General features: G+C 32.7%; 5 protein-coding genes across 6 annotated transcripts; 4 read left to right on the forward strand and 1 right to left on the reverse strand.

The window, feature by feature from the left end:
• The first annotated feature begins 1,509 nt into the window (after positions 1 to 1,509).
• Positions 1,510 to 9,235, forward strand: LOC123694299 (purine nucleoside phosphorylase). 2 transcript variants are annotated; one of them, XM_045639693.1, is made up of 6 exons: positions 1,510 to 1,709; positions 4,898 to 5,010; positions 5,405 to 5,583; positions 7,129 to 7,371; positions 8,007 to 8,150; positions 8,501 to 9,235. In XM_045639693.1, exons 1-6 carry the CDS (start codon positions 1,606 to 1,608, stop codon positions 8,696 to 8,698), a joined length of 981 nt encoding a protein of 326 aa, XP_045495649.1. In that variant the 5' UTR covers positions 1,510 to 1,605; the 3' UTR covers positions 8,699 to 9,235. The 2 variants fall into 2 exon arrangements, with proteins under 2 accessions (XP_045495649.1, XP_045495650.1); XM_045639694.1 differs by having other exon boundaries at positions 4,898 to 4,992.
• A 2,067-nt stretch (positions 9,236 to 11,302) lies between these two features.
• Positions 11,303 to 14,313, reverse strand: LOC123694301 (epimerase family protein SDR39U1). The gene is made up of 5 exons (XM_045639700.1): positions 14,098 to 14,313; positions 13,803 to 14,004; positions 13,463 to 13,697; positions 12,623 to 12,856; positions 11,303 to 11,583 (listed from the first exon to the last, which is right to left on the reverse strand). The coding sequence occupies exons 1-5, from the start codon at positions 14,120 to 14,122 to the stop codon at positions 11,377 to 11,379; spliced, it is 903 nt and encodes a 300-aa protein (XP_045495656.1). The 5' UTR covers positions 14,123 to 14,313; the 3' UTR covers positions 11,303 to 11,376.
• A 1,991-nt stretch (positions 14,314 to 16,304) lies between these two features.
• Positions 16,305 to 18,121, forward strand: LOC123694302 (tRNA-splicing endonuclease subunit Sen34). Its single transcript, XM_045639701.1, has 7 exons — positions 16,305 to 16,468; positions 16,556 to 16,642; positions 16,732 to 16,867; positions 16,951 to 17,066; positions 17,426 to 17,536; positions 17,605 to 17,754; positions 17,850 to 18,121. Exons 1-7 carry the CDS (start codon positions 16,417 to 16,419, stop codon positions 18,041 to 18,043), a joined length of 846 nt encoding a protein of 281 aa, XP_045495657.1. The 5' UTR covers positions 16,305 to 16,416; the 3' UTR covers positions 18,044 to 18,121.
• Positions 18,122 to 18,726: 605 nt separating this feature from the next.
• On the forward strand, positions 18,727 to 20,899 carry LOC123694310 (programmed cell death protein 5). Its single transcript, XM_045639711.1, has 4 exons — positions 18,727 to 18,927; positions 19,173 to 19,281; positions 19,479 to 19,896; positions 20,592 to 20,899. Exons 1-3 carry the CDS (start codon positions 18,862 to 18,864, stop codon positions 19,691 to 19,693), a joined length of 390 nt encoding a protein of 129 aa, XP_045495667.1. The 5' UTR covers positions 18,727 to 18,861; the 3' UTR covers positions 19,694 to 19,896; positions 20,592 to 20,899.
• Positions 20,900 to 22,584: 1,685 nt separating this feature from the next.
• On the forward strand, positions 22,585 to 26,473 carry LOC123694563 (lipase 1-like). The gene is made up of 5 exons (XM_045640027.1): positions 22,585 to 22,728; positions 23,686 to 23,887; positions 25,301 to 25,671; positions 25,756 to 25,914; positions 26,081 to 26,473. The coding sequence occupies exons 1-5, from the start codon at positions 22,585 to 22,587 to the stop codon at positions 26,471 to 26,473; spliced, it is 1,269 nt and encodes a 422-aa protein (XP_045495983.1).
• Positions 26,474 to 26,707: the final 234 nt, after the last annotated feature.

Raw genomic sequence — 26,707 nt, forward strand, 5'->3', positions numbered from 1 at the left:
GTAACCATAACCAGAAAATATCAAATTGCGGACTTATCTACGAAATTACATAACTCGAATAAATTATAAAATGATTGTTGGAATCAAAAAATACACGAAGTAGATAATACATCAAATAAATATATGTATACTATGTATTTATTATACTTATCATTTATATTTTATTTAAAGAATGCAAAAGTATCTAACTGACGATTTTGTATTATAAAATTTTCTTTGCATTTTGCGGAATTCTATATGACTGACCGGTTGGCAGTACCTAACCCTGCCTTCCAAGCCAGACGTTGTGGGTTCGATTCCCACCCAGGGTAAATATTTGTGTGATGAATAGTTTGCACTATATCTATAAGTATTTATTTAAAATTATATATGTATGTTCATCTGGTTTCTATAACACAAGCGAAAGCTTAGTATGGGATCAGATCGTGCGGTGTGCAGTGAAAATTGTCCGGAAATATTTATTTTATTTGCAGTCTTATTATTAATCTTCTTCTACCACAATATATACAATATAATATATGTATAATATCTATGTTTAAACTAATTTAATTTGGTTAAAATATCCAATTCATTATGTATGTAGGTATGTTGGCCATTTGCGGTGATACCGGTCTTAGACTCTTAGGTACTATGTTCTGTATATTAGTTAACCAGAATTTGAGTTTAAATAACACAATGTTAATATGTAAAAAAATTCGCAAGTAAACTGGTTTGAATGGTCATTAACCATAATATGTACGTCCATGAACTTCTTCATGATTGACCCAGAAACCAGTTATAACAAATGACACAAAAATACCTTATTCATCTAACACTTATAAAAAAACTCGGGTATCTGTGTATAAAGAAATTCATTTAGATTACTATTTAATTGATGATTAAGTAGAATGTCAAACTTCTAAAATTTGGTATGCAGCAACCGAAAATACAATCTGAACTTGCAACTAAGTAATGCTAATTTTTACTCAAGCTTAGGTACCCATTTAAACTAGCGTATTATTTGAACATTAATTGGAGATTTCTTCATTTCTTTATCTTTAATATCTCAGGATTAGGTAACTGCTTTATGTTAGATGTTTTACGATTGAACGGAATTTTACAGAATAATGAACACAAACAACTGTATAATATGTCTTTAGTCTTTTTTTATGTCAGAGTAGTCTTGTTCAATATTATCTATATGATGCTTATTCTTTCCTCCATTATTTAACCAAAAATTTACAATGAGCTAAATTTTAATAAGCTAGTAAGAAAGCTCGTAGAGTGTAAGATCTCTACAAATTTTAATTTTCATGTCTGGTCAGATTCTCCATAGATAAACGTTAAATAAAAAGAGAAGATTTGCTTAAATAAAATCATATAACAGTTATTTACTGACACATATCTTATATGCGTGCGATAAAATTGACTGGCGTAAAAAATTAAGTATCTACCAATAATTATTAAGAATTTAACAAGTAGCTGTTTACCGACGAGCGACTATCAAATGCTATATAAAACAGAGTGAGATCAAACGATCGCATTTTATTGTGTGTTATCGAACGCTGTGGACATTTCTTCTCGATAAATTATTGTAAATTATTTGATTGATCAATTTGTGTTGTGATGTCTGTCAAAGCGAATAATATGAACGGAACCAAGGCTTTTCCACCGGCCAAAAAAGCCTTACCTGAGGTGGAAACGGAAACCAACGGAAATGGACACAAAATGTAAGTTTCAATTATGTATTTGTAGATAATTATTTATTAACGGAAAACAAATAAGAGAACAATTCAAATGTTACATCATATAGTATTGACTGTTATTTATCTAGTTCATGATCGCGATGTGCGAAATCAAAAGGGTTAATTGAACTCTATTGATCGACAATTATATATTGCTGTAAATTCAAATTGGTTCAAGATTTAAGAAATAAATAGAAGGAACAATATGATAAATAAATTGAAACAATTTATGAATCATGCAGAGCAATCGTGATTTTGCAATTATGCAATAGGAAGCTATTTGAACACAACATTTTTATAAACATATAAATATTATTGTAAACATTTTATTATCCTTGCTGACCAGTTAAATGATAAGTAGATCAACATGAAGTAAAAGTGAAGCAATAAATGGGTAATTAGTACACTGAAATTTATTTCTTTTTACTTTATCGCCTTCAAATTTTTTTTTAACCGTAAAGGATAAAATAATTTTGTAAAGTAATTTATGTAGAGATTATCTTATATCATAATTTTAAAAATACAAAACAGATTTCGAGTGGTATTGTTATGTAAAAAATCTATCTGAGTATAACAAGTTAAATATTTAAAATTGATGTATCATTAATTAAATTTCATAGTAGGTAATTAGTTATATACCTGCAATACATTTAATTGTATTCGATCAATCATTCATTTTAAATTGAGTTTTGTGTTAAATAAGCGATCATTATTTTGAATTGATTATTATGCAAAACAACATACAAAAAGCTGAATGGATCACATTATGTCAGGAATGTGTAGTATATCCTATTATAGATACAAGACTTATGTAAGATATGGTATTATTGTATCATAATTGATTTTATAATAAACGACGTTATCTGTTTTTTACTAAGAAATAATGCATACATTATCTATAAACAGCTTACTTTCAGTGATTATATATAGCGTTTTTAAATGACAAACAAGCAAACAGATTTTATCAAAAATGATTCATAAATAGGTACAATCAATCAAACGGCTCATCTAATCTCTCTTATTCTGCGATTGTAAATATTTTACATAGAAACAAATAAACCTGTACAAGAAAAGGAATATTATTTTTAGTTTAAGAAGTTTTGTAGGTATATTTTAATTTTGTAGCGTCTTAGTCGGTGCACTTATAAGAAGGTCCCATATCCCTCAGCCACACTACAGTGAAAACTGCATTAATTTCCACCGAAAAGTTTTTTGCGTCTTTTACAAACATACAGACAGACATATAATAACTAAATGTATGTACATATATAATAGATAATATCTTTTCGTAAATCGCATTCTTAATTAAAATAATATATTAAATCTATGCAATCTAAAAAACCGTTGATGATTGCCGTATCTTTCACATAATATAGATTATTTCTATAGATAAACGTTCGTTGGAGATAAGAAAAGGTCAACATATTATGTGATGATGCCACACCTACCAAATTATACATAGAGCTATTTTATTATGTTATACTTAGATAATACATAATATTAGGAAACTGGAAAACATCTCATACCAATTGAATATAACGAATTGTTTTGATTAAACCGTTTGTTAAAATATTTATTTATATGCATTTTATTATATTTTTAAAGACTAGACTTGCATGTCCATTACCTACGTAGGATTCCGAATGTTAAATGTATTCAATACCTATTATTATAAGTATATCTGTCGTAAATATCTCAGTATCTATTTATATAAAAAAATATCGTGGAATTCTATATTAGATATGTAGTGAGAGATTAAATAAATCATATATAAAAACTTTATCTTAAATGGAAATTTCACATGCATACTGCATTGTAGGTACAATACGGTTATGATTTTTCAATTCAATTTAACCATGACATTGACATGAAATAATTCTCTATTCATTAAAGCAATATAGATGAATATAGATGAATATAGGTAGCATATAGGGAGAAACACGTGTGTAATCATTGTTTGTATCAGAATGTGGAGTATAATTTTTTATCAATGTCGTAAAAAATAAAAATATTAGAAAATTATCTAAATCTCTATGATTAATATAAACGATTACCTGCTATTATACGATTTTGTGAAGAACTGAAATATGGAATATAGGTATATAGGTAACTAGCAAACCGGGCGAACTCCGTTTCGCCACCAGAGACACCTTTTCTTTGCTATAAACCTCACGGAGCCTGAGACCTTTCCAACGAATGCAAAACCGTATAAATCGGTTGGTGCATTCTGGAGTTATAGCGTCAGGAAGGAAAACCCGACTTATTTTTATATAGTAGATATATTTATTTACTAGCTTTTACCCGCGGCTTCGCTCGCGTTAAGAAGTATTAATATTAATTAGGTATATTTTTTGCGGCTTTGGTACATTTTTTTAGCGTATGTAAAAACTTAGGGCCTACAAAACTACAAAATTTTAATCACATATTTTATCCCCTTAGAGGTGGAATTTGACAAAATCCTTACTTAGGGAATGCCTACGTCATAGTAGCTTTATGCATGCAAAGTCTAAGCCCGATCGGTATAAAATTGACATAGTTTCATACAAACTTTCATCCCTTATTTAATCCCCTTGGGGGTAGAATTGATCCAAATCCTTTCTTAGGTGATACCTACCTGCATGCAAAATTTCAGCCCGATACGTCCAGTGGTTTGGGCTGTGCGTTGATAGATCACTATATCAGTCACCTTTGAGTTTTATATATATAGATTACTGACTGAAACCGCAGGGCAAAGCTAGGGTATGAATTTTCGAAAATCTTTTCTTACCGGACGCCTACGTGTCATAAGATCTATCTACATGCCCAATTTCATGCAAATACATCAAAGGAATAAAAAGTTTCCTACAAATTTCTATTGCCTATTTTACACCTTTAGGGGATGAATTAAAAAAAAAAATCTTAACAGAACGTCTACGTCATATGATCTATCTACATGCCCAATTTCATGCAAATACATCCAAGGAATAAGAAGTTTCATACAAACTTCTATCCCCTATTTTACCCCTTTAGGGGACGAATTTTCTAAAATCCTTTCTTAGGGGACGCCTACGTTATGACATCTATCTGCATGCCAAATTTCAGCCCGATACGTCCAGTGGTTTGGGCTGTGCGTTGATAGATCACTATATCAGTCACCTTTGAGTTTTATATATATAGATTTTATTTGCTTTCAGGTACTCTTATGAAATGTTGGAGGAGATTTCGAATTTCCTGTTATCAAAGACAAAAATTAGACCTATTATAGGAATCATTTGTGGCTCTGGAATGGGTTCGTATTGGAAAGATGGTATTTATTATTTTCACATTTTCCTTCCTTTGTCTTCACTTTTTATTAATTAACCGAACTATATAAATATGACTAATTATTGAATTTTGATATTGTTAGAAATCCCCTGAGTTAGGATAGTGAGAAATACTTTTTTTTTATAAATTGCGACGCCAATTTTCTTATTCGCTTATGTAACACATACCTACTTGCTTTACCTCACCTTTTGTGTTTAGATATTATTCAATATTTTATCTCGTAGTTATTCCTACATCTATCTAAACATATTATCTTGAAGCACTAAGAGCACTTTATCAAAATTTTCCATCAGCCTTAAACCTTACCTATCCAAGCAAATTGATGGACATTACGTTAGTTATGCATCCATAAAGTTATATGTTTGATATTGTTCCAGGTTCGTTGGCAGAAAACATAACAGATGAAGAATGTATTCCATATGAAGAAATACCTAATTTCCCTGTTAGTACAGTAGAGGGTCATCACGGTCGTCTTGTATTTGGTCGTTTAGGAGATATCCCAGTGGTGGCTATGCAAGGACGTTTCCATTATTACGAAGGATACCCTCTATGGAAGGTATAGTTTATCAAATTCATTATAAATAAAAGTTCACCGCAGATGTTTCTTGAATATAGACTTGACTCTAGAGGGCACATTGCGTTATGCTGATAAGCTGAGATTGACACTTGTTTGGAATATTTTTATGTTGTGATTGAGATTATTAAGAAATTTCTGGAAATGCCTGTTTACTTTATTCTACTTTTATGTACGTAATCCATCAAAATATTTATAAATAAAAATGTTATTAAAGTATTTTTTGCACTCTCATTCGGGGCAGAATGCAGATAGCTTTACAGGGAGATAAAATCTGAGATTAACACAGACAACATGCTAGGAGTAAAAATAATTCAATAATGAAATTTTGAAGTGAAACATCTATATCGGGGTTGGAAAAAAATTTTGTGTAACATTTTTCGTTACGCTACATCTTTTTCTTATTCCTACCACGCGTGAATTGACGTATTTCTATAAAGTTGCATATAGTAAATTATTTTTTGAAAAATAAGGTCATAAAGAAGTTTCACTTCTTACGTGTGTACACTTGTACACGCACACATTTTTTAATCTTATCATCACACAAATAATACAAAATATTACTGACGTAAAACAGAAAAAAATACTCAATAGGATGATGCAAGGGCGCGTAGTTGTGACGACCCCCAGCGACGGGGTTATCTGCTCGAACTCGACAGAGAGCGGTGCCTCGCGTATTATCATAATACGATTTATTCTTTGTGAATATACGTCAGCATTTCCATATTATCTTGTCGAACCAATATGGTTTGTGATAAAAACATGACATAAAAGCAAAGTTTAATCTCGAATGGAGACATGATTTTTTATGTTCAGATTTATTGTAGTTAGTAGGTAGAGTATTTATGAAATAATTTTTTATACCGCTCAAATTATTTATTGTATGTCTAGGCCTGATTTACTTACTTTATTTTATAAAAAAAAAATAAGTTTGTAGGTACTATATCGTGTGTACACGAGATACTACATAAGCCACGTAAATAAGTATCCTAGGTATACCTAATTTAAAATTTTTGTAAATTTTCTTTTAAATACAAAGGAAATATACTAAACTCATGAAATAATTTACAACTTGTCTGAAGCCTGAAGATTTTGGATATAAATTGACCGTAATAACTCTGTAATTTAAAACAGTTTGTTTGAGTTTAGTTTAGTTAGTTGAGTTTTATAATTTGTTAATGTTAAAAAACAAACTAAGTATGGAACATTTACGATATTATGACAAAATTTATTTATTTTTTCTTCATAATATGTTTACATTGGACTATTGTTCTAAGACAATTTTACCTTTTTATAACTTTACTAGCTGTCCCGGCAATCGTTGTTCTACCTTACTCTTCATCACTTAGGGGTATGAAAAATAGATGTTAGCCGATTCTCAAACCTACCCGATATGCACACAAAATTTCATGAAAATCGGTCCAGCCGTTTTGGAGGAGTATGGTAACTATAACAGGGGAATTTTATATATTAGATGTATATCTGTCCATATTCTATAGAACCTAAACCCAACCGCTTTCTTTACAGTGCTGCCTTCCCATTAGAGTAATGAAACTGCTTGGTGTAAAATCCTTAATTGCAACCAACGCAGCCGGAGGATTGAACCCTAACTACAAAATCGGTGACATCGTGATTGTAAACGATCACATTAATATGATGGGATTCGCTGGCAATAATCCCCTTCATGGACCCAATGACGAGAGGTTTGGACCTCGGTTCCCACCTATGAACAAAGCTTACAATTATGAATACAGAAATATCGCCAAAAAGGTAATTTTCATGTTCATATTTCTTACGGGTAGATTTTAAAAGGAATGGCCGATATGCCTGACAGAACTCAGTATTTTTTAACTCTGTAGGTATATTTGAAATAGAATATAATATCATAACTAGGTAATTCTGATGGTGATTAATTTTTATGAAACACTAAAATGCAATATTTCAAAACAATACATTATAAAACATAATGTACAGAATGAACACGTTGTGACGCATATTTTAACAGTTAGGTGATAAATGATAATGCATGATTTGAATACTTCATTTCCAGCCTAATGAAGGAAATATTGCACTTTACAATGTTAGCCTATTTCATAACTGTGGCTCGAGCAGCGAGTTCGTGTATTAGCGATACGCGAATAATTATTATCAACTCTCACGCTTTCTTACATCGAATATTAGCGTGGTTTGATGCGCATACACGCATAGGCGCATCAATCATCTCACGTTAATGGCCACAATATCACAATTTTATGGCATATTCCTTATTAAAATCTTTCAAGACCTTAATTACAATTCATGCAATGCTGCAAATCCGATTTAAATCTAAAATATCCACCAGGACAATTTTTTATTAAAGTCATAAGTATTTTTTATAACTTAATAATATATTGTTTATGTTTTAGGTGGCAAAGGAATTAAACTTCGACAATATCGTCAAAGAAGGTGTCTACACTTGTTTAGGAGGACCGAACTTTGAAACAGTAGCAGAATTGAGAATGTTAAAAATGGTCGGCGTGGACGCTGTTGGAATGTCTACCGTACATGAGGTATAAAAATAAAATTATAAATAAAACCATTTACTCCAACGACTATCAATAAAAATATAAATAAAAAGTATACTAGGATAATGTACTAAGTTCTTAGTAACTGCAGTCTGCAGGCTATAAACTTTTTTTACCAAATTAACTATATATTACCTACGTATTATATTGCAATGGGTAGATCATGATTTCCGAATAGATATTAATTATGCGGTCCTTTTAATTTTATTACAAGAAAATCCTTTCAATCTTATCAATGATAATATGACGCCAATACGTACACTCATCGCATAACATTCTAACTAAAACGCTTTAGATAAATTTATGTTTAAGTAAAATGTTATATTTCGTTTCAGGTGATCACAGCACGACACTGCGACATGAAAGTGTTTGGGCTATCCTTAATAACAAACGAGTGCATTACCAATTACGATGTTGACACAGAAGCAAACCACGAAGAAGTATTGGACGTTGGCAGAATGAGACAAGACATTCTTCGTAAATACATTTCTAGACTCGTGCAAGAATTTGGCAAAATCGAACTAAGCAAATGATGATGTGGCTACTTAGTACCGGGATTAATTCGTATTTATTCAATAAAAGGGGCCATCAGGATGTTTCCGCTAAAGCAGAATATAAAGGCAGTCTCCTTCTTATTAGCAAAGATAATAATTATATTATAAGTTTAATAGATAATAGCTGAATTAAATCTAAACTGTTCAGTTTTGTACCAGTTATGCACAAAATTATCTATGAAATACCTACTTAGTTAGTGCGAAATAAAAATATTTTGTGTAGGTCACTAATCTTGTACCTTGTGCCACTTTGTTCCGTGATATGTACCTACTTCCTTATTTTTGCCGTTCAAGTTAATCATATTTACGTCTTGATTATCATGTAATTATTTTTTTTTACGATTTGTAAGCGAATCATAACGTCCTGTTATATTTTTTAACACTATGAGCAATGCAAAATTATGGATATAATTCTGAACATTATATTATAAATGACATTAACCGAATTTAATATATTTGTGATCGATAGGCTAATTATTTTAGTTTTTAACAATAATAAAAGATTAGGATAAATGACATATCCTTTTATTTATACCTGCTACTGCTGAGTATGCCTTTAATCGGAAGTGTGAGGATGGATGTTTATTGTTCCAGAATTACCTACACAGAAACTATACCTATAACTGGTTTTGCTGAAATTATGTTTGACCTTGAATTATATTTAGACTAACGTAAAAGTGTGAAATTTAGAGGTAACTTCGTGACTTTTCTATCGAGTCAATTTTAATATTCACAGTTGACAGAACCCTCGAAAATATCATCTAGTTTGATATATATATTTTATTTTTTAGATTTGGTCTTGAATATTACACGTATCATCTAAGATACGTGTAAAATTCAAGAAAATTAGGTACCAATCAGTAGATTGATTGGTAATTTTGCTTTATACCCACTTTCAAGTTCATCTCAGGCTAACAGCTAACTCATTAGATTGCATTTTTTGCCTTATCGTGGCGTGGAAACACGTGTCATAAAAATGTAATAACTGTTGACTGTGTATTTATTTAGATTAACGCAACAGATAACACTTTTATCCGAGAAATCTTTATGACCGTCATCCAAAATGAAGATCAAGTTTATCTATTCAATTTTTATTATCCAGCTAATACCTAATGTAGTGCGGCGATAATAATAATTAATGTATTTTGGTGTTCAAATGTCATACGAAATTATGTTCGATTCGTCTCTACCTCTACGAACGATGAACGTCCTGTCATACAAACAAATGAGAGAATGCCATCTTTAATGACACCGTGTAAGAAAACTAAGGGCGCCCGTACACGGACCGCTCGAGCAGTTAACGGCTGAGCGACGTACACGGACGGCTCGAGCGGTCGGTCGTTGACGGTTCGAGCCGTCGGTTTTTGACTGCTCGAGCCGTCGCTACCAACCGCTCGAGCCGTTGATTTTTTGACTAGTCGCGTCATTGATTTTCAGGGGGAGAGGAAGCCGTCGACGGCTCTAGCGCAGTCAACGGCTCGAGCAGTCAGTGTATGCCTCACGACCGCTCGCGAGCCGTCAACGGCACGATGGAATTTCGTCATGCAGTTGACGGCTTGAAGCGGTCGCGACGGCTCGAGCCGTCACGTGTACGGCGGTGAATGAATGCCTATAGTTCACCGCGCGGTCGCGGCTTCAAGCGGTCGGTCTCAACTGCTTGAAGCGGTCCGTGTACGGCCGCCCTAATAAAGGAAAAAACAAAACTGGTTTACATATTTGTAAGAATTAGTAAGAATCCACATGACGAATGAACATAACTACAGTGCCACAAACTTAACGGACCCGGTGACGGTGTCACTGATGTCGATTTTAGTGCCGCTTTAATAGTACCTATTTCCCCGGATGCAAGGGTGAAAATAATGTCATTGCCAATGGTGTAAATTAAAAATAATAATTAATAAGTAACTTTTTATTTATACAAAATATTCCGTATGAAAAGTCGGTGAAAATGTGACATTTCAAAAAGGCGGCACGTAGTTCCAGTTTTTTGCCACCGGGTCAGAACTTTGTGGCACTGTACCTAATTCTTATAAAAACTTCATTCCAATGATTCACACTGAAATGAGACTCTTTACCTCTTTATGGGCAAAATCAAAGACATCGATCAAAAGTTGATCTTGATTATTTTGAACAATCATTAATTTATTTTTCTTTATAATATTGATAATATTCTTTATCAGTCAATACCTTAGATTTTACTCAGATTAGAAATCTATAGGTATTAGGTATCTACTTTGAACTGTTCATCATCACGACATAGTATAAAAAAAATCGTTTTCTCTGTCCCTATGTCCCTTTGTATGTTTAAATCTTTAAAAATACGCAACGGATTTTGATGCAGTTTTTTTAAATAGATAGCGTGATTAAAATTTATTAGGTTTTAGACAAAGCGGGCGAAGCCGCGGGCTTATCAGTTTACCTATAAATGAACTGATCAAGTATTGATCATTATTTTCTTATCAATGCAAATGTACGCAAACATCGTCTGCAATTCTGCAAATGTAAGCACAAAAAATTACACTTGTTCACAGATTACCTACTAAATAGCTATTACCTTGTGTGGACATAAATGAAAAACAAATATTAATTTCTATTTGATCGCTTTATTTGTATTATTCAGTATCCACTTAGACATAATATTAAGACCTCTTATGTAATTATTTACTCGGAAACAAATGCGCACACTCTTTGCAGGCCGCATCGATGTTATCATATTTGTATTGGAAGCCATATTCTAAAACTCTTTTTGGTGTGACATGTTGTCCCTTTGTCATAAGCATTGCTCTTTCTTCATTGAGAAGTAGGTTCAGAGCAAATTCAGGAGCCGGCAGGAATGCTGGCCTTGATAGCGCTTTTGCGAATGCCTGCAATATAAATATTATTTATTTTAATCAATTACAAAAACAGATACATTAATTAGCTTACTTTAAACACTTCCTAACAATGGGCTTTAATTGAAAATTATATAAAAATTAAAATTTCATTAGTTTCTGCAGTTGAGAGTTTAGACTTCAGATATATAAATGATACTTACCTATCGAATAAAAAAGAATAATTACGTTAAAGTATAGTATTTTTTATAAACATACAAAGTAGGTATGTTATAAAGCAACCGATGCGGTTTGTGTCATTCAGTTGAGATCAATATTGAAAAAGTTGAGGATGTTATTTTTTTAAACTAACATTGACGGGATTTCGGGTAAACTGTCATGTCAGTATCCTACACATATTTGTTATTGAACTACAATTTAAATCGAAAGAAAAAATACTCGCAGACGTGTGGCCGAATGCATAGACCTTGCATAGACGACATTCCGATATCAATTCAAATTTTAAATTGAAATAGAGGATAGAGCTAGTTGTCTCATAATATAATATGATTAATAAAATTTAAAATTATCTAAATCATGATTTATGTGTTTTAAATTCATAAGTATGATAAGTTACCTATAAATATTCTAGAATTAATTCAATTGGCCACATTTCCTCTGTATCAATGGTTTTTATACATATTTTATTTAAATTTACACTTTTTACGCAATTACTAGATAATATGTTTACCGTACATACCAAATATACCTACATTTGTATATGTTGTTTGTGTGGAAAAAAAAAAATTGCAATCTAATAAAAATAATGTAGGTAATAGTAATATTAGCGTAAAACACTGATTTTGTTGTAAGCATTTGTTACTAACTCGCAATTTGAAGTGAAACATAACTTTAAACGGATTGAAAAACGTTAAGATAAAAATCAAACAATATCAACATAATCTGATTCTATTGCTAAAGGCTTTTAAAAGGAGATGACCTTGGCCAAAGCTGATAAAGTGCATGTTTGACTATATTTAAAAATAAAACTGCAACAGTGATTTGCATTGCTGATAATGAAATGCAATAAAACCTGCGTAAATTCTCCATTTGTAATGACTTGAGGGGCGACACCATTTAATATTCCTTTCACATCATCATTTTCTATAGCGAAAGTTATGAGTCGGCACAAATCTTCAACATGTATCCAGGGTAAGTATTGCTTGCCAGAGCCTAGGGGTCCACCGAGTCCAAAGAAAAATGGTAAAATCATGTTCTTCACCATACCACCGTCGCGACCAAGGACGACACCCGACCGGATTATTACCTAAAAATTGTAGCTTTATATTAGGGAAAAAAAAAGATGTAAAAACTGGTTCATCTTGGGATCTATTATAATTTATAATGTAAGCATGAATAAGATGTAATATGGGTGGGTTTATTAGATGCTAGCAGACCTACTTAACTTTTATTGCTCTCAAAAAGGTATATTTTTCATTGATGAAATCCATTCTATCCCACTGGTTTGTATTCAATGAAAAGTTGTATGCAAATTCTAGTGCAGAAATTTTTCCTTCCCCTATGTACACAAATAGCTGTATAGTTTTTTATCATCATATAACTTGTTCCGACTTCATGTATATAGTCCGAGAATCTTTATTAAAAAAAATTAAAATGAGAATTTACATATTAATACTTAATCTTATAAATGCGAAAGTAAATCTCTTCATGCTTAAACCGCAGAACTAATTTTGATAAAATATAGTATGAATATAAAATAGTTTCAAACCTGATAAAAGACAAAGCATTGTTTTTATCCTAGAAATTCCATAGGAACGGGAACTATACAGGTTTGAAGGATGGATAAATAGTTAAAAATATATATTGTCATAGAGAACTATATTATGTAGTTGAAGAGAAACATTGTACTTACAAGTCGCACAGGTGGATCTATTTTAGCTGCCGCTTCCCATTCCACACACAGTTGTGAAAAGAAGTCTTTCCCAGTTGTTGGACTAGATTCATCATACTTCTTAGTTTCTGAAGGTTCATATGCTCCAACACCAGTCACCACAACAAATACTTTTGGCTTGTCGGTGCTCTTATTGATGGCTGCTGCTAGGGCTTTAGTGGTAAATACTCTAGAGTTTTTAACATTTTGTTTGAATCTGAAACATATGAGATGAATAATTATTTCAATTCTTAAAAAATGTATATCCTACTAATATTATTTAATTCGAAAGTTATTATACCACATGTGTGTTTTGGCTTACCCTGCTGTCCACCTTCTGGTAAAATCCATAGTTTGCTGACCAGCAAGATTGACTACAGCGTGAGCATGACCAATGGATCCAGATTCTACCGCAGTCCATGATATTGCATTAGCACTTGGCATGCGAGATACGTTAACTACCCGGTAGTTAGTATTTCTTAACATATCTCCGAGGTGCTGGCCGATAAACCCGGTTCCTCCACCTTAAAATATAACACATGTTTTTTTATATCAATTATGGACAAAACATCACAACTTTAATTTATTTACTTCAAGGTTTTAATAGGAATACATACCAATTAATATTTTTTTTAATGCCATTTTTATGTTATATAACCTTTTGTAATTATTTGTACGTTTTATATTATATCTCAAGCTACATTTCAATAAGCTTTCTTTTGAACTAAAAAAGATTTTTCTTTTATGCTATGTAGTTAAATAATATGTATTGTTTTATAAATTTTTCGTATTTTTATTTTTTAAACTGACAAGGGACAGACGTCAGTGTCATTTATGACAAATACCAGCTGATAACATTGACGTTTTGTTGAAATTGACATGAAAAAAAGACGTGTGGCCACAGATCTATTACGACTAGATTTGCAATGATATGGTGAAAAGAGATAGATAGCTACGCTTACATTATGTGAGTGAAGGGGATCTAGATAAATATTTTTGTCCTTATCTGCGTGGCCACTTTTTTGCTGGCCTACTGTCAAATCTGGGCCAAACAAACAAAGGAAATCTGATATTTAATAAGTTTTCTTGTGTCTATTGTTCTTTTTGGTGATAAACACATTTGGAAGTTAATTAAAAATGTGTAGGTTATGAATGTACTACGTGTACAGTAATCCAAAATTAATAATGCGCATGCAAATCTTCGCTAATTGTCGTATTTCCGAAGACACTCGAATCATTGAATCGTAAGAGCCCTAAACAACGAACTTGCATTTTACACTTTGTTCAAAAGAAATAGAAGTCAATTCACACACATACACAATCAAAAACAAATCGGGCGGTAGGTGACGGTAGCCTGTCAGTCAAAAAAACTCAAAAATCCGTCAGTTGTCTTTAAATATTGGTGGTGACTGCACGTGTTCTCTCTGTGTGGAATTATATAGAGCTGCTATTACGTTCCCTCCTTGGTTTTGTATTTAAAGGTGAGTTGAATTAATCGATGAAATGATTTACACAGGTGATGGCAGTAGGGAAAGTGAAAATGAAGAAGAGTTCCGATGTATCTAAAATGTCAGAAATAAAGATAATCCCTGATTTTGATTGTTTTTATTTTTTTTTTGTAATTGTCATAATATTGAAGAATGATTAGTACTGTAAATACTTTTGAACTGAGATTTTAATGATAAGATTTACATAAATGGTTTAAATAATATAAACCTGTGTTTGAAAACCATACTTTCTACCAAACCATATCTACTTATTTTATTGAAAACCATACTTATTTTAACCTTCTTTTCTTCCATCATTACACCAGCTTCAGTAAGACACTTTAAAAGTACTATAAAATTTTCCAAGTAAATCAATCCAACAAAGATAATATATTCGCAATCGTGGGGTTATACTCGCTATTTACTTACAAGGAATTATCGAAACAAAATCGTTACTTACCTACAAATACATATTGATCTCTTTTAGCACAAAACATATAATTTGACTAAGTTATGCACGAAGAAAATGCATTTAACCGCTCTATATAGATATCATCTTCGGACGCTCCGAGAATATGACAGTTGCCGAACAGTGACGAAGATTTCTATGCGCATTATTACCTTTGGAGTACTATACTGAGTGTTTAAAATTATGAGTGGTTGCAGCGCTTTTGCAGCGTATTAGGCTTTGCCGCACAGAAACATAAGCCGATGGAATTTGTTGTAGTAGATCTGTGCGTGTGGCACTCGGGGACTGCCGGCCGCCTATCCTATATTACAGTGCCACAAACTTATTTTTTTTTTTATGCTGCGATAGGGGAGCGCTTGGCCACGATCTCGCCTGATGTTGTGATGCTCCGTGCCCGTCGGAGTGGGGAGCGTGAGGTTTTTTCGTTACGGAATTTCTGGATTCGGTCCCCGCGCTCAAGGCCCGCGATAGTCTATCGCATCGATAGCTATTGCATAACTTCTATCGCCGATAGAAGCTATGCAATAGCTTAAAAAAATTATGAAATAGATCTTGGAGGTTGGATATAAGAATTTCAGACTAGGATAATATTCAGATTGGTTTGTTTTTAAAATATATATTTACAGAAATGTAGAAGAAGAATTTGTGGCCATTGGTTTGCGTCGATCGCGATACTATCTTTCTAATATACTTGGAATATTTCATCGAGTAATGTGGCGAATGGTGAACACGAATGTGTAAAGTGTAAATGCACAACTGAAACGCATCATACGACACACTCTATGACAAAATGTTTGTCGAAATGACATTTGAAATTGACAATTGACATGTTTACAGCTGTTTTATGTCCATACTATCTAGGTAGGTATATTATACCTTGCTATTTACCAAATTTACACAAATTTACCGACAATCGACATACCGGTAATGTTTGTGTGATAATATTTTAGAGATTCTTGCTGTAGATTTTGCATATTACAATGATTCCTTTATATTTAGAAAACGGTGTTGCGTATGTATGGAATTCTGAAGGTACTTAGTTTGACTTTCAAACTTTATTATTTAACTTTTATGAAGTAGGTAATAGGACTACTCAACAAAATTTAATTGTTATTCTAGACTGGTACATTCTGCGAACAAAACATCGAATATGTGGCTCACTTATTGGATCTTTACCATCATTTCCTAGACAAAATGATTTCCAAGGTAAGAGAACGTTTAACAATGGTATTTTCAACCATTGTACTTATTAACTTCAACCATTACTTAAAATAAAATTATCAATACTTACTCAGGTTTACCAATGGCACTTATGTCTGAAGAAGCAGCATTGCTTATAAATGAAGGCATTTGTGAATTATATGATACACCCAACATGACACAGAAGGTGTCTAATGAAATAAAACAACAGGTAGATGAAATTGAAAATAGGTATGGAGTAGTGACAGTAGGTGATTCAATTGAAAATTATTTTCTGAATGAATCATATAAAGTAATGTGCTAAAATGTTACAGGGTTACCAACGAGCAGGCAGAAGCTTTGAAAAGAAGGAAAATTGAACAGATTGCACAAAAAATTGATATAATTTTGACTGGCAAAAGACAAAAACTGTTATCAAAGGGGATTGCTGGTGAATACTTCTGTTATTAATTTTTCTTTCATAAATGATGTTATTAGTATAAAATACGTAGCCTGCAAAATTTAAGTGCTAAGTAGTCAGTTATCTATACTAATATTAAAATGGCTGAAGAGTTTGTTTGTTTGTTTGAATGCGCTAATCTCAAGAACTACTGGTCGATTTGAAAAATTCTTTCGGTGTTGGATAGCCCATTTTATGAGGAAGGTTATAGGCTATATAATATTATATATCATCACGCTAAGACCAACAGAAGCGGAGCGACGCGGGTGAAACCGCAGAGCGCAGCTAGTCTTTAATATAGTATAAATTTTCCTGTTACAGTATTTATATTTGTTTTATTTATATTTCAGATATAGATTTAGATAAAAATATTTTATTGCAAGAAGAAATAAATAAGGTGCCAAATATTGCTCCATCTAACTTATTAATTCATTTACCAACTGAACATTATTATGATACAGGTGAGTTTCTAAGAAATAAATGATTAATTTTACTAACATTATTAGTTAAATGTACTTTTTTATTCCAGGGAAAACCAAGGTATCCCTAGATGCATTGAATCCCAGTATAACAGAAGGTAAAGGAGTAATAAAGTATGCAGTGTTTGAAGACTTATGGAAAAAAGGATTTTATATCACAAATGGATCAAAATTTGGTTCAGATTTTTTAATTTACCCTGGTATGTATGTAATATGTATACCCAATTCATTATAATATATACATACTATGAAATGTTTATATTTTTATACTGTTTTTATTTAATATTGTTTTTAGGTGATCCAGTAAGGTTCCATGCAACCTACATGTTGAAATGTACCAATGTAGAAACAACTTTTCGAGCTGCAAGCTTAGTTGCGTTTGGACGGTTATCAGTAGGAGTTAATAAATTGGGTGTTCTGGCATATTTCAATGGATTAAATGAAATTGAATATCAGACATTGCAATGGCATGATAGTGTTAATGTTTAATATTGTGTAAGGACATTGTTTTTATTTTTAATAGGTGTATATGACGTTTTTTTTATTGAATAAATTACTAACTAACTACACTGTTGTTTATTATGGATATACCATATATAGATATAGATAATTAATATGGATATAATCAGAAGCTTGGATGATGATGCTATATAATATTAAGCATAAAATGAAATAACAAATATTATACATATAGTTGTTCATCATCGCACTGATTGAACTTTGACCACTTTCGTGGAACAGTGGTTGTGCGTAGAACCAAGGGGATCGTGAGTTTGATTCCTGCTCGGACCATAAAAAAAATCTGGCATATCACAGAAATTTGATCAGCTACACGCTAATAATCGATCACTGAAACATGCATAACGCATATATTATGCCCAACGCAACGCATATAACAAATGGGATTTCACTTTAGTTCTTCATCTAGATTTATCTATTAACATAATAATATATTCTCTGTCTCAACCTAGACGTCTTCACCTTGTATGTGCAATGTGCATTGATTCTGAATTTTGCTTCAATTTGAAGCACATTATTTCGAGGATGACGTATTGAGTACTACATACCTACTTAACTCTTTCTTTTTTACACACAATTTCTTTCATTTTTATCGCCCAATCACCACGTATCATAACGAATTCAACGCCAACAGACTGTTTATGTCAAACTGACATAAAGGTGACATTGATGGTTCTTGATTCATTTTGTTTCGTGAAACGAATTACAGAACAAATGTTAATATTTTTACTTGAAACTTATTAAAACATTGTGCTATAACTGTAGTTTTCTTAAACATATCAAAGAAAATGAACGACCCGGAATTAGAGAGAATTCGTCAGCAGCGTCTCGCCGAACTACAAGCCCAACATGGAGTAAGATGTTTATTAATAGGTTAACTTCAAACTACAATAGTTTCTAATTTAAATGCTCTTTATTCGTATAAAAGATTGGAAGTTATTATGTATTCTTGAATCGATTTTCGTGTCTGCAGCAAGAAGAACTGTAAAAGCTGTACGTTATTCATACATTACTTACGAAAATATTGACACTGTCCGGCATTGTTTCAAGCAATATAATATAATGAGAATGTATTGTTTTAATAGCTTTTATGTTTTAGGGTGGAGATCCAAATCAAGCCAAGGCTCAGCAAGAGCGGATGCAGGCTATGGAAGAGGCAAAACATTCAATATTATCCCAAGCACTTAGCCAAGACGCCAGAACAAGATGTGTGTAATGTTATGATATTTTTATCTTTTGTTATTAGTTTGTTTAGTTGTTGCATCCCAAATTCTATTATAAAATATGTTCACATAGTACAAACTTTTATTAAAATCAAAAGTATTCATGTTACTGTTGTTATTTTGTCTTATTGATACACTTAAATTAATTTTAATCATTAATTTACTTCTTTTTCTACTTTCAGTGAATATAATAAAATTAAGTAAACCAGAAAAAGCATCAATGGTGGAAAACATGATCTGCAGAATGGCTCAAATGGGCCAAGTGAGCTCAAAAATATCGGAGCAAGAATTGATACAGTTGTTGGAATCAGTCAATCAACAAATGCCTAAATCTTCGAGCACTGTTAAATTTGACAGAAGAAGAGCTGCCCTTGATTCTGATGAAGATGATTTGTAGTATTTGTTGAAACTATTCAGTAATTCTACACCAGAATGCCTTAAATTATACTCAGTTTTTTCGAGTCTTATTGCTAAACAAAAAGCTAATATAGTTCAGGCAGATTTTTTAAGTGTGGAGAATAAAATATATTGTAACATTCTCTTTCTTTTAGCAATAAGTTATTTTTGTCAAAAGCAATAATTCCTAATTATCTTAATTAGGTGATGATTACTTGACTTACTTGACTTAAGGTCCTATGGCCCCTATGTGGGGCAGAGGGCGTCCACAGTGCGCCGCCATCGCGTTCGGTCTTGGGCTACGCTCTTCAGCTCCGGCCACGTCAAACCAATCGCCCTAGCCTCCGCTGCCACGGAACGACGCCAGGATTGTCTTGGACGGCCACGCTTTCTTTTTCCTTGCGGAGTCCACTCCAGGGCTTGCCTGGGTATATGTAAGGTGTCCCTTCTAAGAGTGTGGCCAATCCATGTCCATTTACGGCGTAAGATTTGGAGGAAAATCGGTGTCTCGTGGCAGCGTTCCAATAGTTGGTCATTGGAGATCTTTTCAGGCCAGTAAATTCTTAGAATTTGTCGGAGGCAGCGGTTGACAAAGACCTGAATTTTCTGCGAGATGTCTTTGGTGACTCTCCACGTTTCACTCCCATATAAGAGGACACTCTTAACGTTGGAGCGAAATATTTTTAATTTCACTCCACGTGTTAGCACTTCCGACTTCCATATGGGTCGTAGCTGCGCGAAGGTTGCCCTAGCTTTGGCGATTCTCGAAGCGATGTCCTCTTCGGTACCTCCAGTATTGGACACAACACTGCCAAGATACGTGAATTGCTGGACACGCTTTATTTGCTCTGGTCCCAGCGTCAGCGGTTGCTGATTTGTTCCCTCAGTGCGCATTTCAGGTGATGATTAGCCTTTTGCTATTAATTAACACAAGGCTTATGGTCTCAAAACAAGTCAATACCTACTTTATAAACTATGTTATCCTACAAAAAAAAAATAAAAAAAAAAAACTAAAAACATGTGAGGCATATGGGAAGACATCAAAATCATAAATTGCTTTTAATTTCTACTTAAAATTTAAGTGTTTCAATTTTGCCCTAATAACAAATTGTATGATTGTGTTATAAATTAAAACAAACTCTTATGTAAGCTTCTCAAATGTATAATTTTTTCTGTAATAAATTAAAAATTATTTTATGCAAAAAAATGTGTTATTATTTATTAAGTCATCTATATCATCCATGAACATAAGTTATAAGTTTAAAAATTTCAAACAAACTATAGTTATGTATTATCTAGTCTGTAACATTTTGTTTTCCACTGCTACACATAAAAAAAAAAAAACGAAGCATACATTAACAAGCCCGATTGTACCTACATGTGTACGTAAATACCTGCCTAAAGTTTTTTACCAATTACATGTAATCAGCAATAGATACTTTGTAGTTTGTACACTGTATAAATTACACAATATGAACCGCGAACGTAACGCAAAATCAGAAAGGCGAATACCTACTAAAGGTTGAATTATATTAGAGCGAATGCTTATTCTAACCCCACTATGTCGTATTCTTTTAGACTGCAGAGCATTCTTTTGTTGTTCTTAGAGCGTTCGAAAAGTTTCTATGCAATGTTCTAATACTGAACAACACTGAATACGAGGTTTCCTTTTAGATCACGAAAGAATGCTCTTGCTCTAGCTCTATGTCTGTAAAAAAATCAATTAAAATTTTTTGCCATGCCCATTTTTGAACAGCAAATTTATCGTCGAATAGCCGTTCAGGAAAATCACGATCCTATACTTTTACGATGGTGCCAAATGGACTTATTTCTATACCGCCGCAAAAGGAGTAATTTTTAAAGGAATGATTTGTGCGTCCAGTAAAACTTTTTTAGTAAGTAAAATTCTGGACGTACCTACCGATCAACCGACTTATAACGTGGTCTAACGAATGTAAATAATAAATATGTATAAAAATTATATGTAATGTAGTATGAAATTTCTTAGAATAAACATATTTCCTTTTTATTAATTTTTTTTTTGCTATCTTTACTTGACGACGTCACGCGGCTGTTATTGTGACAAGGTTCCATCGCAATATCAACTTGCGGGGCTTATACGTTTGTGTAAGGTCAAACTTAAGAGGTTTTTTTACTGGCTCTTCTCTAATAATCTACTTATATTTATTTGTAGGTATTAAAAATTCGCGTATCAGACTGCGCCAGACAGTCTAGTAACAGGAAGAGATGGCGGGAGATCGTGCGGAAAGCTGTGTCCGCCTCTACCACCGATGTGGACGTCTCAACGTGACCACGACCACTCTGCCAAGAGTGAATCGACAAAGAAGAATTCTAATTAAAAATTCAAAAACGCTTTTAAAATAAGCCAGATGTTTTAGATTGGCGTATTACCCGTAGTCCCCCCGCTATATCCACTGGTGGGTCTACGAGATTGATGTCTACAAACACTTTAACAAAGCACTGAAGCAGCAGCGTAGCAATTAGCATTCTAAAAACAACGAAGTAGGTAAAACTCTAAAATGTGCAAAAATATTAATAACAAACAAATTAATTGTTTCATTCAAAACGTAAAAACATGATAAAAAATCAATTACTGATAGTATCTCCATATATTTTGTTCTGAATGTTCCATCACAATTTTCTACCTTGACAATGGGTACCTACCCACGGTAACAATTGATAAGTAAGTATTTTATCATAATTATTATCTAAGTATACTTATTATAGTGTATCTTAGATATTTACAAAGATTATAATAGATATTTACACTCTTTTTTAATTATTAATCACTTTTATCGCACTTATCAAAATAATTATAATTATAAAAGTCGTGATTAATTTTGCAAAATAATATGGTAGCATTGCTAAAAAATGTTTCGCGCATTGGTGGTGTTTGCTTTGCTCGTCGCTGTCCACGCTGGGCGTTCGCCAAATGCAGATATCCTTGAAGAACTTTTAGGTGATCTAAATGGCCGTTTTTCTGATAACGTAGAAGAAGATGCCAGGCTAGATGTTGTAAGTTTAGTGATTTTTTTTAGTCCAATATAGGCACTTACTAATAGGTAGTCTAGATTTCATTTTACATCATTAGTTAGTTACGGCTTGGTTACGGCGGATTGTGGTACCTAAGTCGTAAGCACAGAACATATTATAACATCTCTTTATAATATGTTCTGTGGTCGTAAGTATGATAGGCTTAGGGCACCTGTTACACGTTAAGGATATGTGTTGATTCGTCCGTTCAGTATTTAATAGATATTTATTGATAGATATCAATTATATTATCACTGTAATCAATAAATCCAGAAAAGTATTTTTTTAAATATTAACATCCATCAGCAACATGTTTTGAACAACCTTACGGGTAACTAGCGTTAGCTATTATTAAGTAGGTATTCTGTGGTGTAGGTAATAGCCGCTTATAAAAAGTCATTCATAATGCATTAAGTACGTATTCAGAGAGAGAAACATAATTAAATCCAAAGATATAGATACAAATTTACCTAGACAACTAGTAAAATTATCCAAAAGATTTGCTTAGCTATTTTATTAAAATGGTTTTATACCATCCAGTCCCTTAATCAATCGGCGCACTTTAACGAACCATTTGCTGCGACATCTAATTACAAACATAAATTATTTTATTTTGATTATAAAATTTTATCATCTGTGTCTGCTGTTCATTCGTGTAACTTGGTATAGCAAATTCGCTGAACTGTGAACAATCCATCAACATCGGTGGCCATCACAGGCCACAAACATCGACAAAGACCCTATTCATTAGTATATTTTATTTGTCTTGCTTTGTGGTATTATAGCGCATTATCACTTATTTTTATTCCTTATCAGTAATAAAGCAAGTAATAATGTAATCAATAGGTACAGATAATATGGACAATACCTGCTACTGATTTATGTAAATCAGATTTAATTTTGGTTGCTATTTTCCTTATGAACCTATACTGTTTTCAGCCCGACCTTGTTACAAAATATGGATATAACCTAGAGGAGCATACAGTAGTTACTCCAGATGGCTATATATTGGGAATGCACCGTATACCACACGGTCGCGACAACAATAACTTCCCAGGGGACAAACCTGTCATTTTCTTAATGCACGGTTTGCTGGGATCCTCTGCTGACTATGTACTCATGGGCCCAGGTTCCGGATTAGGTAAGTAGTACCTATCCAGATTTAATCAACCCTTAAAGCTTTTCTGTCACTTTTTTAGTACATGTACTTATTGCCGTGTAAATCTTGAACGTTCCAAAAAATCTAGAAAATTGACTACGTTGGAGAAAGTACGATAACAATCCTTTATTTTTCTCCTACATGCCAATTATAGAGAACATTAATTGATTAGTGTGCTAGGTGACTGTTGAATTTAGGGATTCCCGAAATTAGGTAGTGATGGTTTGTTTCTGGTCAATAATAGCTTTAATGAAATGGTTTCCGTGTTTGATTTCTATTGATTTAACTTTCAGGTGAGATAAACTGTTGTTTTTGCTCTAAATATTATGAAATATTCAAACAATTGTATGACAAAATATTCGAATTATAGCTGGTCCGTTTTTTGGGACAGTGCCGTAGATACAGGTAACTAAGAACCATTTGGCATGTCCCAAGAAACGGACGTTGCCACGATTCGTACTTTAATAAAATATCACTTTTATGGGATTTTCTTGATTTAGAGTCTTTAATTATATGTAGAATTCTTTTTAATTAAGTTTAAAATGACGAATATAATCTAAGATCAGTTAAATCTGTTGGGTGTACCTACAATAGAACCGGGAGTTCCTCGACCTCCACATACATTTCGTCTAAATGTCCTTATCGTCGGCCAAATATCACTTCACCTTTAGAAAAACCATTATTATGTGTATTTAATGAAACCAGAGGTTGCTTGACACGAAATAATAAATGTTATTTAACATTCTTCACAACTAAATAGTGTGATTGAGTTCGAGAGGGCTCAATTATCATTTGTTAGGTATCTAGTTAAAATTGAAGAATTTTTTGTTATAATATGTAGTCAAAATACTGTGATACAATAAAACAATAAAATGCTACTTGAAAATTGTTTTCAATTGTGTTATATTGAGTGAAAAAAAAATTTTCAATCTTATTTTATACGCTGTATGACAGCGTTGTCCGTTTTTTGAGACAGCAGTGAAGACGGGGTTCTTGGCAAAGACCGTTTTAACGGACATCCTGAAAAACCTACTTACAGAAAATTTGTTTATTTTTTTCTCTACTATAGTATTTTTTAATCAATAACTATCACTAAAACCAATTCAGGTCATATCTGGGTACATTATTTCAGGGCTTGCCGTGTTAAGGGTTAATGAATTATTAGTAAAATAATTATTTTGATCCTCTCGATAACATTTCTTGAATTAAAAGATTCAACATTATGCTAGCCTTTTTTAACTAACTTACTGAAGAACTCAATTTAACTTCTACACTTTAGTACCTAATACCACAGTATTACAATATCTATATATATTGTAATACTGTGCAAATACTATTTCTTATTTTGTCTCAGCGATATTTGAAAAAAAATATTTTAATATAATACTATTTCAGCTTATATACTTGCCGAGGAAGGTTTCGATGTTTGGATGGGAAATGCCCGCGGAAACTATTATTCACGCAAGCATTTAAGATTGCGCCCGGATGCACTTCTAAACACAGACTTTTGGGATTTCTCTTGGGATGAAATAGGAAACATTGACTTACCTTCTATGATTGATCATGTTCTTGCCTATACCGGCAGATCTAAGTTGCATTATATTGGATTCTCACAAGGAACTACTTCGTTCTTTGTCATGACATCACTAAGACCCGAATATAATGAAAAGATAATATCTATGCATGCTTTAGCTCCAGTGGCTTATATGGCACATAACAAAAATCTTCTGTTTAATGCTTTAGCTCCTTTTTCCAAAAGTTTGACGGTAAATATTTTTTATTTGATTTAGGTGTTTTAATTTCTTAGGTGATATAATTCGATAAATTATTGGTTTGTTATGTTCTTTCAGAGTCTAGTCGCCCTGATTGGTATCGGTGAATTTTTACCAAATAGACTGATATATACTTGGGCTGGACAAGCGTTGTGTAGAGATGAAGCAGTATTACAACCAGTTTGTAGTAGTATACTTTTCTTGATCGCTGGGTGGAATGAAAACCAGCATAATGCTGTAAGTTTTTTTGATAAGTATACAACAAGTACACATGTTCACTTTCATGATAATTAATAGTTTAGTGTTTTTGTGTGGGTTTAAAATATGTTGTTTCTTTTTTCATCATTAAAATGTTTAACTAATTGAAAAGTATTCCGAATATAACCAAAAATATATCTTCCAGACAATGTTACCTGTTATCTTTGGTCACACACCAGCTGGCGCATCAGTGAGGCAGCTTGCTCACTATGGTCAAGGCATAGCAGACAAACATTTCCGTCGGTATGATTTTGGGCGCACCCAGAATAGGCGAAGATATGGAAGCCGTACCCCTCCGTCATACGACTTAGGAAAAATCACTACACCTGTGTTCTTACACTATTCAGACAACGATCCACTAGCTCATGTGAATGACGTTTTTAGATTGTTCAATGAGCTTGCAAACCCGGTTGGCTTATTCAGAGTTCAACAAGCTACATTTAGTCATCTGGACTTCTTGTACGGCATTGATGTTAAGAAGCTAGTTTATGATCGAGTTATCAATTTAATACGTACAATGGATGATCTTGGTGTATAGGTTACGCATTAAATTCTATTTTCATTGTGATTTGTACATTTATTGAACATCGAAAAACCCTTAAATTTTATCCTATCCCTGCTGGTAAAAAATATTGCTTTTTAATTTCAATTCGACCTATACTTAGCCTTCCGTTAAAAATCTGTTGTTTTGTTGATCTGTGGATATTAGCATAAGACTGAGGTACTCTTAGATTTGTAATCTATTCGGTCTTACTACGATATAGCTTGCTAT

The sequence above is a fragment of the Colias croceus genome, chromosome 9 (assembly GCF_905220415.1).
Source record: "Colias croceus chromosome 9, ilColCroc2.1".
Lineage (NCBI taxonomy): Eukaryota > Metazoa > Arthropoda > Insecta > Lepidoptera > Pieridae > Colias > Colias croceus.

Bases quoted from the DNA above. Each gene is read 5' to 3' on its own strand.
- LOC123694299 (XM_045639693.1), top strand. From the start codon at position 1,606: ATGTCTGTCAAAGCGAATAATATGAACGGAACCAAGGCTTTTCCACCG. The intron at 1,710-4,897 runs GTAAGTTTCAAT...ATTTGCTTTCAG, and splicing joins AACGGAAATGGACACAAAAT to GTACTCTTATGAAATGTTGG. The intron at 7,372-8,006 runs GTAATTTTCATG...TTTATGTTTTAG, and splicing joins ACAGAAATATCGCCAAAAAG to GTGGCAAAGGAATTAAACTT.
- LOC123694301 (XM_045639700.1), bottom strand. From the start codon at position 14,122: ATGGCATTAAAAAAAATATTAATTG. The intron at 13,698-13,802 runs GTAAGCCAAAAC...CATATGTTTCAG, and splicing joins ACCAGAAGGTGGACAGCAGG to ATTCAAACAAAATGTTAAAA. The intron at 12,857-13,462 runs GTAAGTACAATG...TACAATTTTTAG, and splicing joins TAGATCCACCTGTGCGACTT to GTAATAATCCGGTCGGGTGT.
- LOC123694302 (XM_045639701.1), top strand. From the start codon at position 16,417: ATGATTCCTTTATATTTAGAAAACGGTGTTGCGTATGTATGGAATTCT. The intron at 17,067-17,425 runs GTGAATACTTCT...TTTATATTTCAG, and splicing joins GTTATCAAAGGGGATTGCTG to ATATAGATTTAGATAAAAAT. The intron at 17,537-17,604 runs GTGAGTTTCTAA...TTTTTATTCCAG, and splicing joins TGAACATTATTATGATACAG to GGAAAACCAAGGTATCCCTA.
- LOC123694310 (XM_045639711.1), top strand. From the start codon at position 18,862: ATGAACGACCCGGAATTAGAGAGAATTCGTCAGCAGCGTCTCGCCGAA. The intron at 18,928-19,172 runs GTAAGATGTTTA...TTTATGTTTTAG, and splicing joins AACTACAAGCCCAACATGGA to GGTGGAGATCCAAATCAAGC. The intron at 19,282-19,478 runs GTGTGTAATGTT...TTCTACTTTCAG, and splicing joins CCAAGACGCCAGAACAAGAT to TGAATATAATAAAATTAAGT.
- LOC123694563 (XM_045640027.1), top strand. From the start codon at position 22,585: ATGTTTCGCGCATTGGTGGTGTTTGCTTTGCTCGTCGCTGTCCACGCT. The intron at 22,729-23,685 runs GTAAGTTTAGTG...TACTGTTTTCAG, and splicing joins AAGATGCCAGGCTAGATGTT to CCCGACCTTGTTACAAAATA. The intron at 25,915-26,080 runs GTAAGTTTTTTT...TATATCTTCCAG, and splicing joins ATGAAAACCAGCATAATGCT to ACAATGTTACCTGTTATCTT.